The sequence below is a fragment of the Triturus cristatus genome, chromosome 8, assembly GCF_964204655.1.
Source record: "Triturus cristatus chromosome 8, aTriCri1.1, whole genome shotgun sequence".
NCBI classification, from domain to species: Eukaryota; Metazoa; Chordata; class Amphibia; order Caudata; family Salamandridae; genus Triturus; species Triturus cristatus.
The window spans coordinates 1242212942-1242226428 of record NC_140591.1 but is presented as its reverse complement, the minus strand read 5'-3'; the positions used below and the strand labels follow the sequence as shown (position 1 = coordinate 1242226428).

The 13487-nt window shown below is 46.3% G+C and overlaps 1 protein-coding gene across 2 annotated transcripts in view; it reads left to right on the top strand.

The window, feature by feature from the left end:
- MED14 (mediator complex subunit 14) overlaps positions 1 to 13487 on the top strand; it is a 1045467-nt gene that overhangs the window by 132850 nt on the left and 899130 nt on the right. For both annotated transcript variants that reach the window (XM_085622933.1, XM_085622932.1), the window contains exon 7: positions 1618 to 1725. In XM_085622933.1, coding sequence (XP_085479059.1) covers positions 1618 to 1725 — 108 coding nt within the window. The remainder of the gene's footprint in view (positions 1 to 1617; positions 1726 to 13487) is intronic.

Here is a 13487-nt window from a genome sequence, read left to right as displayed (position 1 = left end):
AAACCTTTCTTCCTACCAAAAGTAATTTTGAACTTGTTCATTAATCAGACATTTTCTCTGGTAAACTTCTTCCCAAAACAAGCTTCTCAGACTGAGAGACCTTTACATACCTTAGATGATAAGAGACCCTTAAGGTTTCACTTTGACGAAGCTAAGGAGATGCACAAGTCAACTATGAGACTGGCTTGTTAGATGGACAGTTTCCAGAATTGGTGTCAGTTATCAAAAGGGTAACAGAGCTTTACTGGGAAACCTGCCACCTACTTAATTGGTGGAAAGCTCCCATGAACATTTGCATGAGAAATACCCCACTTTCATAGATTTACAGGGCTGCTACTTTGATCTGTTCCTAGCTTTTGCTAAGCATTAACATATGTTATGTGTTATAGGGTTTGTAAAGTGCATGGCTGCCCCATCAACGGGGCATCCTAGTGCTAGTCTCGAAGAGACCAACTGCAAATGATGACCAAACAGACAGCTACCCCTAAGGTGCACTTAGATGGAAAACAACAAGGTCTTCAGGGAGTGAAGGACACATGGTCCTGAATGCTCCTAAGAGATAAAGGTAGTTCGTTCCAAAGGGCAGGAGCTTTAGCACGGAAAGAACAGCCTCCTGTTCTTACTCTTTTAACAGGTGGCACACAGGCCAGATAAAGATCGGCTAAGCGCCGGGCGAAAAAGATATTATGGGCCGTGCTCAGAGCCTTAAAGTGAACATGCTTGTCCACAGGGATCCAATGCATTCTGCGAATAAGGCCAGCAGCCGAGCAATACGTGGGAGAGAAAACAGCAGCATTGCAGCGGCATTTTGGGCCATCTGTATTCTTCTGATCACAGCCTTATTAGATCCCAGGTATAAGATGTTGCAATAGTCCAACCTGAAAAGGATTATTGCCTAAACGATGACTTGTCGGATTAATCTGTGACTCAAGAATAGGCAGTCTTGTTGTTCAAGGCAACCTGCCTACCTTGCTTCCATGACTAGTTTACTGTATACCTGCAGTATGATCTTAGTATCTCCTCCCAGAAATGTGTGACTAAGTAACTACTTCATTATACTTTTTATGGATATTCATTGCCACCATTCTCACTGTTCGAGTTGGAGCATTGTTATGATTCACTTTAAAGCTGCTTTCTCTTGCTGACTGCCAGAGAGAAACTCCAACCCTTTAAAATGCTGTCTTTTTACTTTTTCTTTTCTGTTTTTTACAAGAAAAGCAGACTTTGTTTTTTTGTTGTATAATGTATTTGTGGAGTGGTGTTTTCAGTGCCTCTAATGAGATCACAAAGCACTCCATAAACTGCTTTGGTACGACAGTTTTGGTTTAATTGACTTTTGTTTAAAAAAAGAAAAAGTAAGAAACAGTTGATTTCCACTTGTATGTTTTTCTATTTTTGACCCACAGTAAATCTTTGGGTTAAGTGTGTTATTCACACTGGTTTTTAAATCCGCAACTCTGTATACTCTTAGAACTATGTTAAAAGTTGCAACCATGTTCAAATTATAAATTCTGTAAAAGGTGGATCTGTTTCTGTTAGGTTTTTGTACGTATTCTATCCCCTTCTGATTCACATTTGTCCTGAAACCGATAATTTTCCTGTGTATTTTTCTCTTAGATGGACGAGCCTTGGTACACAGTATGCAGATAAGTTTCATACACCAGTTGGTTCAGTCTCGGCTATTTGCAGATGAGAAGCCTCTCCAGGACATGTATAACTGCCTACGTATCCTTTGCCAAGTGTTTTGTATGTCTGTGAAGCACCATTTTCCCTATTTTTAAAGTCAGTGTAAAGAATAAAACTCATTCATAAACAAATATTAGGATAATTTTCTTTTATAATCATGGTTGGTTTCAAGACTTAAAACCTAACAGTAATTCTTTGACACAAGCAGGGCTTTTTTTTTTTTTTTTAGTCCTCATTTCACCATCTGCATCAGCAAAATTAACAATCAAGCCCCGTTTCGACCTGGGCGCCCTGGGCTTATGTTACTGCGTAAGCATTAGACCGACCAGGCCAGCTTCTTTCGTGCGAGGCTTGGCCTTCCATAGCTTACAGATCTCTCTACGGGCTATCAATATCAAACTAAAGAATACCCCCACTTGCATCGTAGGGAGCTGCCTCATAAGATCATTATCCAATCCAAAGATTACTCAAACTAAGTTAATATGCAGCTTAATTTTAAAAACGCCTTCCATAGCACATTCCAGATTATGCCAAAAGTCTCTCACATGTGTGCAGTCAAAGAAGATATGCGTATCATCGACCTCAACCAAGTCACATCTGGGACACCTAGGGGATGGACAAGAAACAAATTTTGCAATCTTCTTAGGCGTGTAATATAGCCTATTAATCACGTAAAAATGTTTTTTTTTAAGAGATGCTGGCTTAACAAACTTGTATAGGATTTGGAGAGAAAGAGCATATAAACCGGCTGATGCATTTCCCACTGTAGTGGAACTCCATACCAGATGAGAAGGGGGAAGCTCTTCATCCTCGGCGTCTAATAAACTCCTATACCAGTGTCCAACCTCCTTTCTTCTTGGGTTTACATTCTGAAGTATAGTCTCAATCTCCCAATTTCGACCTATAAGCTCCTTTTCTGCTAAAAACCAGGAACATAATTGCAAATATTTGAATCTAGAAAAAGAGTCGGCTATTTTTGATCTTAGAACCTCCCAAGGAAGGACTCCATCGGACGAAATGAGGTCAGACCAAATCATGATTCCTGCATTTCTGATTGGGGACGCCAAACTGTCTTTTAGACATAGTGGTGATCCCGGGGAGTCATTGAGTGCAGATTTAAAAACCTTTAAGCGAACTTTCTTAAAAAACCTAGGCGCCCCAAACTTATACAAAAATCCAATACCCCCACCCTCTGAATTAGCCATTACCCTCAAGATCCTCCCCCAATTAGTATTGACAGGACTAGAGAGTAGGGAACGTATATTTTTAAACTGGAAGACTAAGGAATACAAATGCACATCTGGAAGGGCTAATCCGCCCTTTAGCAGTCTTCGTTTTAGCTTCTTCTTCTTTTAGCTTCTTCCAAGATAGTCTAGAATTTTTATTAGACCATATAAAACTGCCAATTTTACTTTGGATTTTTCCCAAAAAATTACCTGGGAACTCAAGAGGAATTGTGCTAAATAATTACGTCAATTTAGGCAGTATTACCATCTTGACCAAATTTACACGGCCATAGATGGTGAGAGGTAAATTCTGCATCTAGAAAAAAGATGATCAATTTCCTTAGCCACTTTCCTCAGGTTTATCAGTGGGATGCTGCTTAAATCCTGAACTATAGGTTCGAGGCATATGAGCTGCAGATTGTACACTTAGCATAGGTCGCCATCTGGTGTTGGGCCCGGATGTTTGCAGTTTGTTTTTCTTCTTGGACCGTGCTTGGAAGTCACGAGTTTGGTGACTCCTCCTTCGGTCCGTACTGCGCATGGGCTTCGGCTCCATCCTCAGATTGTTTTTTTCCGCCATCGGGCTCGGATGTGATACTTCGTGCTCCGGCTTCGAACTTCTACGGTTCCAGCCTCGACGGAAAATCCTCGATTCTTCGAGTTCCTTCATCATCTTCATCTCTCGAAGCGGCACTTTTTCCATCCCGTACATCGACACCGGCCTTCGGGCCCTCCGCGACTCCGGTCCCGGCCGATGGAAAGGACTCCGTTTAAAAAGTGCCCAGAATGTGGGTCTAAATTTCCCCACACCGACCTCCATCAGGTGTGTAACCTTTGCCTCTCTCCGGAACACGAGGCTCGAGACTGCCCCGCCTGCAAGTCTTTTCGATCGAAGAAAACGATCCGAGATCGAAGGGCTCGACGCACCATGGCGCACTCATCCTCGACAGTTCCACCGGACATCTTCGGAGACGACGCCGAAGCTTCGGGGCAGACACACACCGAACTGGGAGAAGACATCGTCAGCGCTTCCGAGGCCGACGACTCCGACCTGGAGGACGTAACACCAGGACAGCGGGCCGTGAGTACAATGCCCCCTCCCAGCCCCGCACCGAAAACCAAAGAGACTCCGGTTACCCCCTCGCCTGCCGGCCTGGGCAAAACCAAAACCAAAGCCTCGATCACCCCACCTTCGGGCCCGGTGTCGAAGCACTCAAAGTCTCACGGCAGCTCGGGATCGAGCCAGCCGACGCCCGGTGCCGATAAACACCACTCGGCACCGAAGCCTGCAAAATCCAGCTCGACTCCGAAACCACCGGTGCCGAAACCTGGACACTCGGCGCCGACCAAACACAAACAGAAATCGGTCGGCACCGACGCTCCGGCGCCGAAACAGCATTCGACGCCGAAACACACGGAGACCTCCAAAAAGCAAGGCGTACACAGAACATCGAAACCTCCGGTTCCGAAATCGCCGGTGCCGACAGACGACTCGGCGCCATTGGCTCTGTTTACACCAGACCCTTTACAAAAGACTTTGTCCAGAGATCCAAAGACTGGCCTTTTGACTGTGATTACTAAGAAGCGTCGCCTTGAGGCTCCGGCTCCTCCTCCTCCACCCAAAAAGAGGGACACAGCCACTTCTCCCCTTAGAGTACCCTCCCCACTGCCACCCCCCCTCCCACCACCACCCCCTCCACCTTTACCTCACTACGATCCGGCCCCATCCCCAGATCCGGATGACAGGGACCCGGACAATGACCCAGGGGACGCCCCAATGGATCCCACCCCACCAGGGACCCCAGATCCATGGGAGGATTATAATAACCCTGATGTACCCAATGTACCTCAAGACGACCTATACCCATCAAGGCCGTCTCCTCCAGAGGACTCTTTAGGGTTTCACCATTTAGTGCAGAGAGCAGCACACTACCATGGGGTGGACATGCACACGGAACCAGTGGAAGAAGACTTCCTACTGGATACATTTGATTTACAAGATCGTTCCACTGCTATTTTACCCATGCTTAAGGGTGTCACCAAGCACGCTACAGAGGTATTCAAAGACCCTGTCAGAGCCAGAGTACTAAACCCTAGAATAGAGAAGAAGTACAAGGCGGCACCCACAGACCCTGCATACATCAAGGGCCCTGCTCCTCTAGATTCCCTAGTTGTCTCCACAGCTAGAAAGCGGGCTAACTCCCAATCCTCAGGAGATGCCCCACCACCAGACAAGGAATCTAAACTTCTGGACGCGTCTGGTAAACGCACCGCCTACCAGGCTGCAAACATGTGGCGCATTGCAAATACACAAGCACTGCTTGCGCGATATGATAGAGCACACTATGATGAATTAGAGGCTCTTATGCAGCACCTTCCAGAGAAATACAAACGCCAAGCTCATGACTTGATACAGGAGGGCAAACTAATCACAAACACCTCCATTAAGTGTGCCCTCGATGCAGCAGACACTGCTTCTAGAGCCATAAACACCAGTGTCCTGCTTCGCCGCCATGCCTGGCTCAGGATATCAGGGTTCAAGCCTGAGGTCCAGACATCAATACTTAATCACACCTTTGACCAGCAAACACTCTTTGGCCCAAAGGTAGACGAAGCGCTCGAAAAAATGAAGAAAGATACAGACACAGCGAAGTCTATGGGAGCGCTCCAGACCCAAGCCTCTAAGCGTTCCTTTCGACGCTCGTCCTTTCGTGGCACAGGTAGAGGCTCCTCCACCGATAATGCCTCTACCTCCTACAAATCCCCTCCTCAAAATACCTTTTCAAAGGGCAACCAAAGAGGTGGCTACAGAGGCAACAACAATAAGGGCAGGGGCAAAACCAACAATACCCGTTCTGCCACCCCACCCGCACAATGACTCCCCTTCCCTCCCCCCACACCATTCCACTCCGGTCGGGGGCAGACTACAAGATTTTATCCACGTATGGGAGTCCATAACATCGGACAAATGGGTGACCCAAATCATTCGGTCAGGGTACTGCCTCGAGCTAACATCTACCCCACCCAATATCCCACCAAGGCACCGTCCAATGTCCCAAGAGCATTCCACACTGCTCAAACAAGAGGTACTCTCGCTCCTCCAGAAACACGCCATAGAGCAGGTACCCGACAATCAACGAAATCTAGGGGTCTACTCCCTATATTTCTTAATCCCAAAGAAAGACGAGACCCTCAGACCCATTCTGGATCTCCGGCCTCTAAATGCCTACATACATTCAGACCACTTTCACATGGTCACCTTACAACAAGTCCTCCCACTCCTCTGCCAGGGAGACTTTCTCACAACACTGGATCTGAAAGACGCGTACTTTCACATTCCAATACACCCCTCTCACAGAAAATACCTCAGGTTCGTGGTGGACGGGCAACATTACCAATTCAAGGTTCTCCCCTTCGGGGTCACCACTGCACCACGGGTGTTTACCAAATGCCTAGCAGTAGTAGCAGCACACCTCAGACGTCAACATGTTCACGTCTTCCCTTACTTAGACGACTGGCTCATAAAAGCCGCGTCCTACCACCAATGCGTGCAACATACAAACAGCACCATCCAACTGCTTCATCAGCTAGGCTTCACGGTGAACTACCAAAAGTCCCACCTCATACCATCTCACACAAAGCAATATCTCGGGGCCACCATAGACACCTCAAAAGGTATTGCCTATCCAAACCCAGCCAGAATCACAAGCATTCTAGCCTTACGCAAAATATTCCTTCCTCAACACTCTCTACCAGCAAGAGTGTTTATGAAGCTCATAGGGATGATGGCGTCTTGCATCTTCATAGTGCCCCATGCAAGACTCCACATGCGTCCACTTCAGGAGTGCCTAGCACAACAGTGGAACCAGGCCCAGGGTCAGCTAACGGATCTGGTGTTGGTGGACGGCCGCACACATCACTCTCTGCAGTGGTGGAACACCACAAACCTTTCCAAGGGACGGCCGTTCCTGGACCCGGTTCCCCAAGTGACTCTAACAGCGGACGCATCGCTCTCCGGCTGGGGAGCGCACCTCTTACACCTCACAATGCAAGGTCTATGGACGCCACAGCAAAAAACGCTCCACATCAACCATCTGGAGCTTTTGGCGATCTTTCTAGCCCTAAAATCTTTCCAAAAGCAGATTTCAGGCAAAGCAGTCCTCATTCGCACAGACAACATGACTGCGATGTATTATATACAGAAACAGGGGGGGACACACTCTCCCCAGCTCTCCCGCTTAGCCCAGAGCATATGGAGATGGGCAATTCCCCAAAACATTTTTCTCCTGGCACAACATGTTCCAGGCGTACAAAACACCATAGCAGATCTGCTCAGCAGACAGACTCAACAACTACACGAATGGGAACTGCATCCACAAGTTCTTCACCCATTCTTCCAACAGTGGGGGCATCCTCAAATAGACCTCTTCGCCACCCACGAAAACAAAAAATGCCCAAGCTTCGCCGCCAGATACCCACACCCATTGTCCAAGGGCAATGCGATATGGATGAACTGGTCAGGCAGATTTGCATACGCCTTTCCACCTCTCCCACTAATTCCATTAGTGGTCAGGAAACTACAACAGCACTCCCTCACACTCATTCTGGTAGCTCCGACGTGGGCCAGACAGCCGTGGTACACCACGCTACTACAACTATCAGTGGTACCACATCAAAAACTGCACCTTTCCCCATGCCTCCTAACCCAGAACCATGGAGAAATCAGGCACCCGGACCCAGCTCAGCTCAACCTGGCGATCTGGCTCCTGAAATCTTAGAATTCGGGTACCTTAACCTTCCCCCTGATTGCATGAACATCATCATGGAAGCCAGACGTCCTACCACTAGAGCATGCTATGCCGCAAAGTGGAAAAGATTTGTAATGTACTGCCGTAACAATACAATCAACCCTCTAGATGCATCCATACAACACATCATATGCTATCTGCTCCATCTTCACAGGTGTAACCTAGCGTATTCATCCATACGCCTACACCTAGCAGCGATCGCTGCCTATCTACAAAACAGACAGCATTTGTCACTCTTCAGAGTGCCCGCTATTAAAGCCTTCATGGAAGGCCTTAAACGAGTAATTCCTCCCAGGGCACCACCCTCCCCTGTATGGAATCTAAATTTGGTCCTTACACGACTAATGGGTCCGCCCTTCGAACCAATGCACAAATGTGAGCTACAATTTCTCACCTGGAAAACAGCTTTCCTTGTAGCTATCACTTCCCTTAGAAGGGTTGGTGAAATACAAGCGTTCACCATACAGGAACCTTACATACAAATGCATCACAGCAAGGTCATACTTCGAACTAATCCGAAGTTCCTGCCCAAAGTCATTACCCCCTTCCACCTCAATCAATCAGTGGAATTACCTGTCTTCTTTTCGCAACCCCAATCTGTTGCGGAAAGGGCCTTACACACACTAGATGTGAAAAGAGCGTTGCTATATTACATACAAAGAACGCAACCCTTCAGGAAGACCAAACAGTTGTTCGTTTCCTTTTCTCCACCACATAAAGGCAACCCCATCTCAAAATCAGGGATAGCTAGGTGGATTGTAAAATGCATACAAATTTGCTATCAGAGGGCAAAGAGAACATTATCTGTTCCCCCTAAAGCCCACTCTACAAGAAAGTTAGGGGCTTCTATGGCTTTTCTAGGGAATATACCCTTAGATGACATATGCAAGGCAGCCACATGGTCTACACCGCACACATTCACAAAACACTACTGTGTAGATGTGCATTCCCAGCAGCAAGCTAGGGTGGGCCAGGCTGTACTAAAAACACTCTTTCAAACAGCTGCAGCGGATACCGGTGGTCGCCGCTAAGGTTGGGTACTGCTATATAATCTATGCTAAGTGTACAATCTGCAGCTCATATGCCTCGAACGGAATATGCTACTTACCAGTATGCATCTGTTCTTGGCATGTAGAGCTGCAGAGTTGTACACGCCCACCCGCCTCCCCGGCTACCTGTATCCGTTCCAGTCCATCTTATTTAGATACAACACACATGGGTTTCTCACTGTTATTACTACGCTCCATCATTTCCCTGTTGGCGAAAAACAATCTGAGGATGGAGCCGAAGCCCATGCGCAGTACGGACCGAAGGAGGAGTCACCAAACTCGTGACTTCCAAGCACGGTCCAAGAAGAAAAACAAACTGCAAACATCCGGGCCCAACACCAGATGGCGACCTATGCTAAGTGTACAACTCTGCAGCTCTACATGCCAAGAACAGATGCATACTGGTAAGTAGCATATTCCTTATCCCCAGGTACCTAAACTCCTTACTACTACTTTCAAGCCAATTATCAACGCCCCAACACATTACCTCAGTCTTGGAGGAGTTAACCAAGTACCCAGAATACAGACCAAATTCCTTCAGGGTGGTTTCTACCTTGGGAAGCACCTCCACTGGATTGTTGGTGTAAACCAACAAATCGTCCGCATAAAGGGCTAATTTGCACTTATAATCTAAGGCTTGAAAGGGGGTGATTTGTGTATCTAGTCTCCGTGCTTGTGCAAGGGGTTCGATATAGATGTCGAACAATAGGGGTGAGATGGGGCACCCCTGTCGGTTCCCCCTTTTTATAGTAAAACTCAACGTCAATAGACCATTTAAAAGGATGACTGCAGAGGCTCCCTCATAGCACTTGATGAGGGTTTGTATGAATATTGCACCAAATCCCATCATTTTTAAGGTTTCCCATAGAAAGGCCCAATTAACACGGTCGAACGCCTTGGCTGCGTCATATGCCGCCACAGCCAAGGGCTCTGACAGTGCCAACACCAAATCAATATTTCCTATCAGCTGTAGAGTTTGCTCCTGAATGAACCTACCCGGAATAAACCTCTTTTGGTTGACATTAATCAACCGTGGGACTATCCTGACCAATCTCCCCACCAAAATGCTGGTAAAGATCTTATAATCCGAGTTAAGCAGGGAGATTGGCCTATAAGAGTCTGCCTTAAGAGGGTCCTTTCCCGGCTTCATAACAAGTACTATTGTTGCCTCTTTCCACGAGGGGGGAACCCTACCTTCTGAACTGTAGATGTAATTAAAAAGTTCTTGTAGCCTAGGAACTAACACCTCCTGGAGTGCCTTATAGACTTTCCCCGGTAGAGCATCTGTCCCAGCTTCCTTATTATTCTTGATTTTCTTAATATGAAGTTTAATTTCCTCTTCTGTAATAGGATCATCTAGCATATCGCACTCCTCTGCTGTCAATATTGGTAGGGCCTTATTTTTTAACCATTCTCGAATATTGTTGGGAAAGGAGGCACCTTTGCATATCCTCTTGATTACAAGAGGTTTCCCCCGTCTCATTCATAATCAATTTATTGATGTTATTTTTTACTCGATCCGCCTTTGCTTTGCATGCCAGGATAGCACCAGCTTTTTCTCCATATTCATAATTTTCCATATTGTGGACCAACCATTGTGCTTTTACTTTTTGGTCTAACTTTCCTCTATATTCCGATCGCAAATGCTCCAAGTCGCTGAGAGTTTGTGCCAAGCTGTCCGCTTGACAGCTCAACCTCACTCTTTCTAGATTGGATATCTCTTTTTCCAATTTTTGTAATACTAGCGCCTCTTCTCTATTCTTAGCACATATCAAACTGTGTAGCAGACTACGGATATGGGCCTTAAACGCGTCCCATACATAGTCCAATGACGTCGAGCCCATATTATCTGAAAAATAATTAGTAGTAGATGTTTTAATGGCACAAATTATTTCCTGGTTGGATAACATTACCCTTTTTAATGTCCACCTAGGGGTTGAGTTAATCTTGGGCTTATGTCCTAGGTATGAGAAAGCTATAGGGGTATGGTCAGATAGAATACTTGGAAGAATAACAATATCCTCCAGATTCTCCAACCCCAATCTATCCATAAGGATATAATCGATTCTAGAGGAGTGTCTATGTTTTTTACTAAAGAAGGTGAAACCTGGTTCTCCTCACTTCTTAGCCCTCCAAGCATCTACTAATCCCAGCTCATGTATCATATTGGTCATTGCCCTGCGCGTAAGCGGGGCTGCCACATAGTGACTACAATTCGATCTATCCTGAACGGGATTAAGAAGAACATTAAAATCCCCTCAAATTACGACTGGAATAGTAACATCTACCAATTTGGTGTGTACTCTGAGCAGACAGGCCGGGTCATCAACGTTAGGGCCGTAATAAGATGTTATAGCAATCTCAGTACCCCTAATATCTGCCAATACCAAGACCCATCTACCAGATTGATCTGTTTGTACGGACCTTATGGAGCCACCCGCTCCTACTCTAAATAAAACAGCTACTCCCTTATTATGTATTGTCTGCTCAGAACAACAACAAAATTCAACCCATCTATATTTTCCAAAGACAATCTTACACTCAAGATTACTCAAGTGGGTCTCTTGAAAGAGGCACACTTGAGCTGAAGATTGCTCCAAAAAAGACATTATCAACCTTTGTCTTCGCGGACATCGTAGCTCATTAACATTCCACGAAATAAACCTTATCCTAGCAATCATCATGTCCGACTCTCCTCTCCCCCTCCTTGACTAAGCACCTCCAAAAGAACTTACTCTTTAAAAAATAAAAAAAAGATGGAAAGAGGACTTATTTTTATGTTTTTCCCCACTGCTACCCCACCCGTGCATCCCTTCCCCTCCACCCACCCCTCTCCCACCCGTGACTCCCTCTCACCTTCAACCCCCTGGGGAACCCTCCCTATTTCTCTGGGCTTATGCCCTTGGCGGGGTCTACCCGGTGTGTGACTTAACCGATTACAGATTAATCAAGTGGTAACGGCAACGATATTCATACAAAACTATAGATTTCTCCTTTATCTTTTGCATTCTATTTTTTTGCCCTCTCTTTTTCACTCCTCTCTTCCCGCTCCCTCTGCTGCTTCCACCTCCTTTTCCAATCTTATCTATTAAGATATCCGCTTCCTCTATTTGATTTAGATTATACATACGATTATTCCACATGATTCGTAAGGAAGCAGGAAATTTCAACTGTGTCTTAGCTCCTAACGAATCCAGAGTTACCATCTTCTTGCCCAATTCCCACTGCTTTGCGACAGTGATATGGGAGACATCGGAGCGAATAAGGAATGAAAACGGGCTGGATAAGGAAGCATACTTCACATGGCCGGCTTTCAGGGCCAAGGACAATATTTTCTCCTAATGGCAAATTTAAGAAAGTTCACCAGAAACTTCCTTTGGACGCTCTTTTCCAGGTTTCCGCCTAAATGGATCACGGTGGACCCTTTGAATATCAGCCATCAAATCCAGATTTTCCCCAGACAGATCTTTTAAGATTGTGGTTTTTAAGAGGGAGACTACAAAGGTCTTGATATCGCCCCCTTCCAGATCCTCAGGGACATTTAAAATCTTCAAATTATTTTTTCTAGAATTATTTTCAAGGCGCTCAATATCGTCCTTCAACTCCCTGTTATGTTGAACCAGCTTATCCAACACTGCAGAGGAGGAACATAAGGCTTCCTTGATCTTAGGAATTTCTGCCTCGAGGGCATCCGTTCTTTGTGAAACCTCCTCCACTTTCTGAGCCAGTAATTCGCAGGAGGCCTGAATAGCTACCTGGTTGGTCTCGGAGATTGTAAATCGCCTGCCTATATCTCCTTTAAGACCTAACAGGATTTCTGCTAGTGTCCCGGGCGCCGATGATGTCAGAGGGGTGGAGGGACTGGTTAATTGAGGGTCCGGTATGATAGATTTTGGAGCCACTTCTCTCCCCCCCCGATGAAGTTCCGCAGTCCTCTCCTCGAGCATCTTCCTGATCGACCCCCTGGTCTTCTAATGCCAGAAAACTATTTGTTAACTCCACTGAGGAGTGTACTATTGTCCGCTGATCTTGTGATACGCACCCCTCTGCATTCCTGGGAGAACACAAAGAGAGCTGATCAGAAATACTGGGGAGGGCAGCTATAGTAACGGTAGGAACAGCCATATCCATATTCATATTTATATTTTTATCTCGCCCATGGTCCGATATAGTAGTAGAAAGGACCTTATAATAGGACTTCAATGAAGGCGTTATCCTAACCCCAGTCTCCCCTCGAGCCTTTTTCCTACCTCTTCCTTTCCCCGGGGGTGTAATATCCACAGTCTGGCTTTCCTTCCTAGAAGCTGCCTTAATTTTTGTTATGGGAGGTGAAATTATAGGGGGCTTAGATAAAACTGAGACGGTATTCAGATCCCTATTGCGCAGGGTATATCTGATAACCGCAAGCTCAGAAATGGGTATCCCACTGCTACTGCCACTGCTCAGACTCCCACTGACTTGCTTCTCCATGCAGCTCACTTGAATCTGGCTGTACTCATTAGTCCCGGTCTCCACTACATCAGCACATTCCCCTGATTCTCCAAAGGAAGCTCGAACCCAGTCTCCTGCGCCCCACACCCACTTCTGGTCCGGCGCTACCTCTCCACGATTTCTCAGAGGGAGAGACAAAACAGAATCAGGGTTTCCTGAGCTGCACATAAACCTCCCGATCTCACCTTCGATTACACTGGCTCCTGATCTGGTGGGGCCCCTCAGCC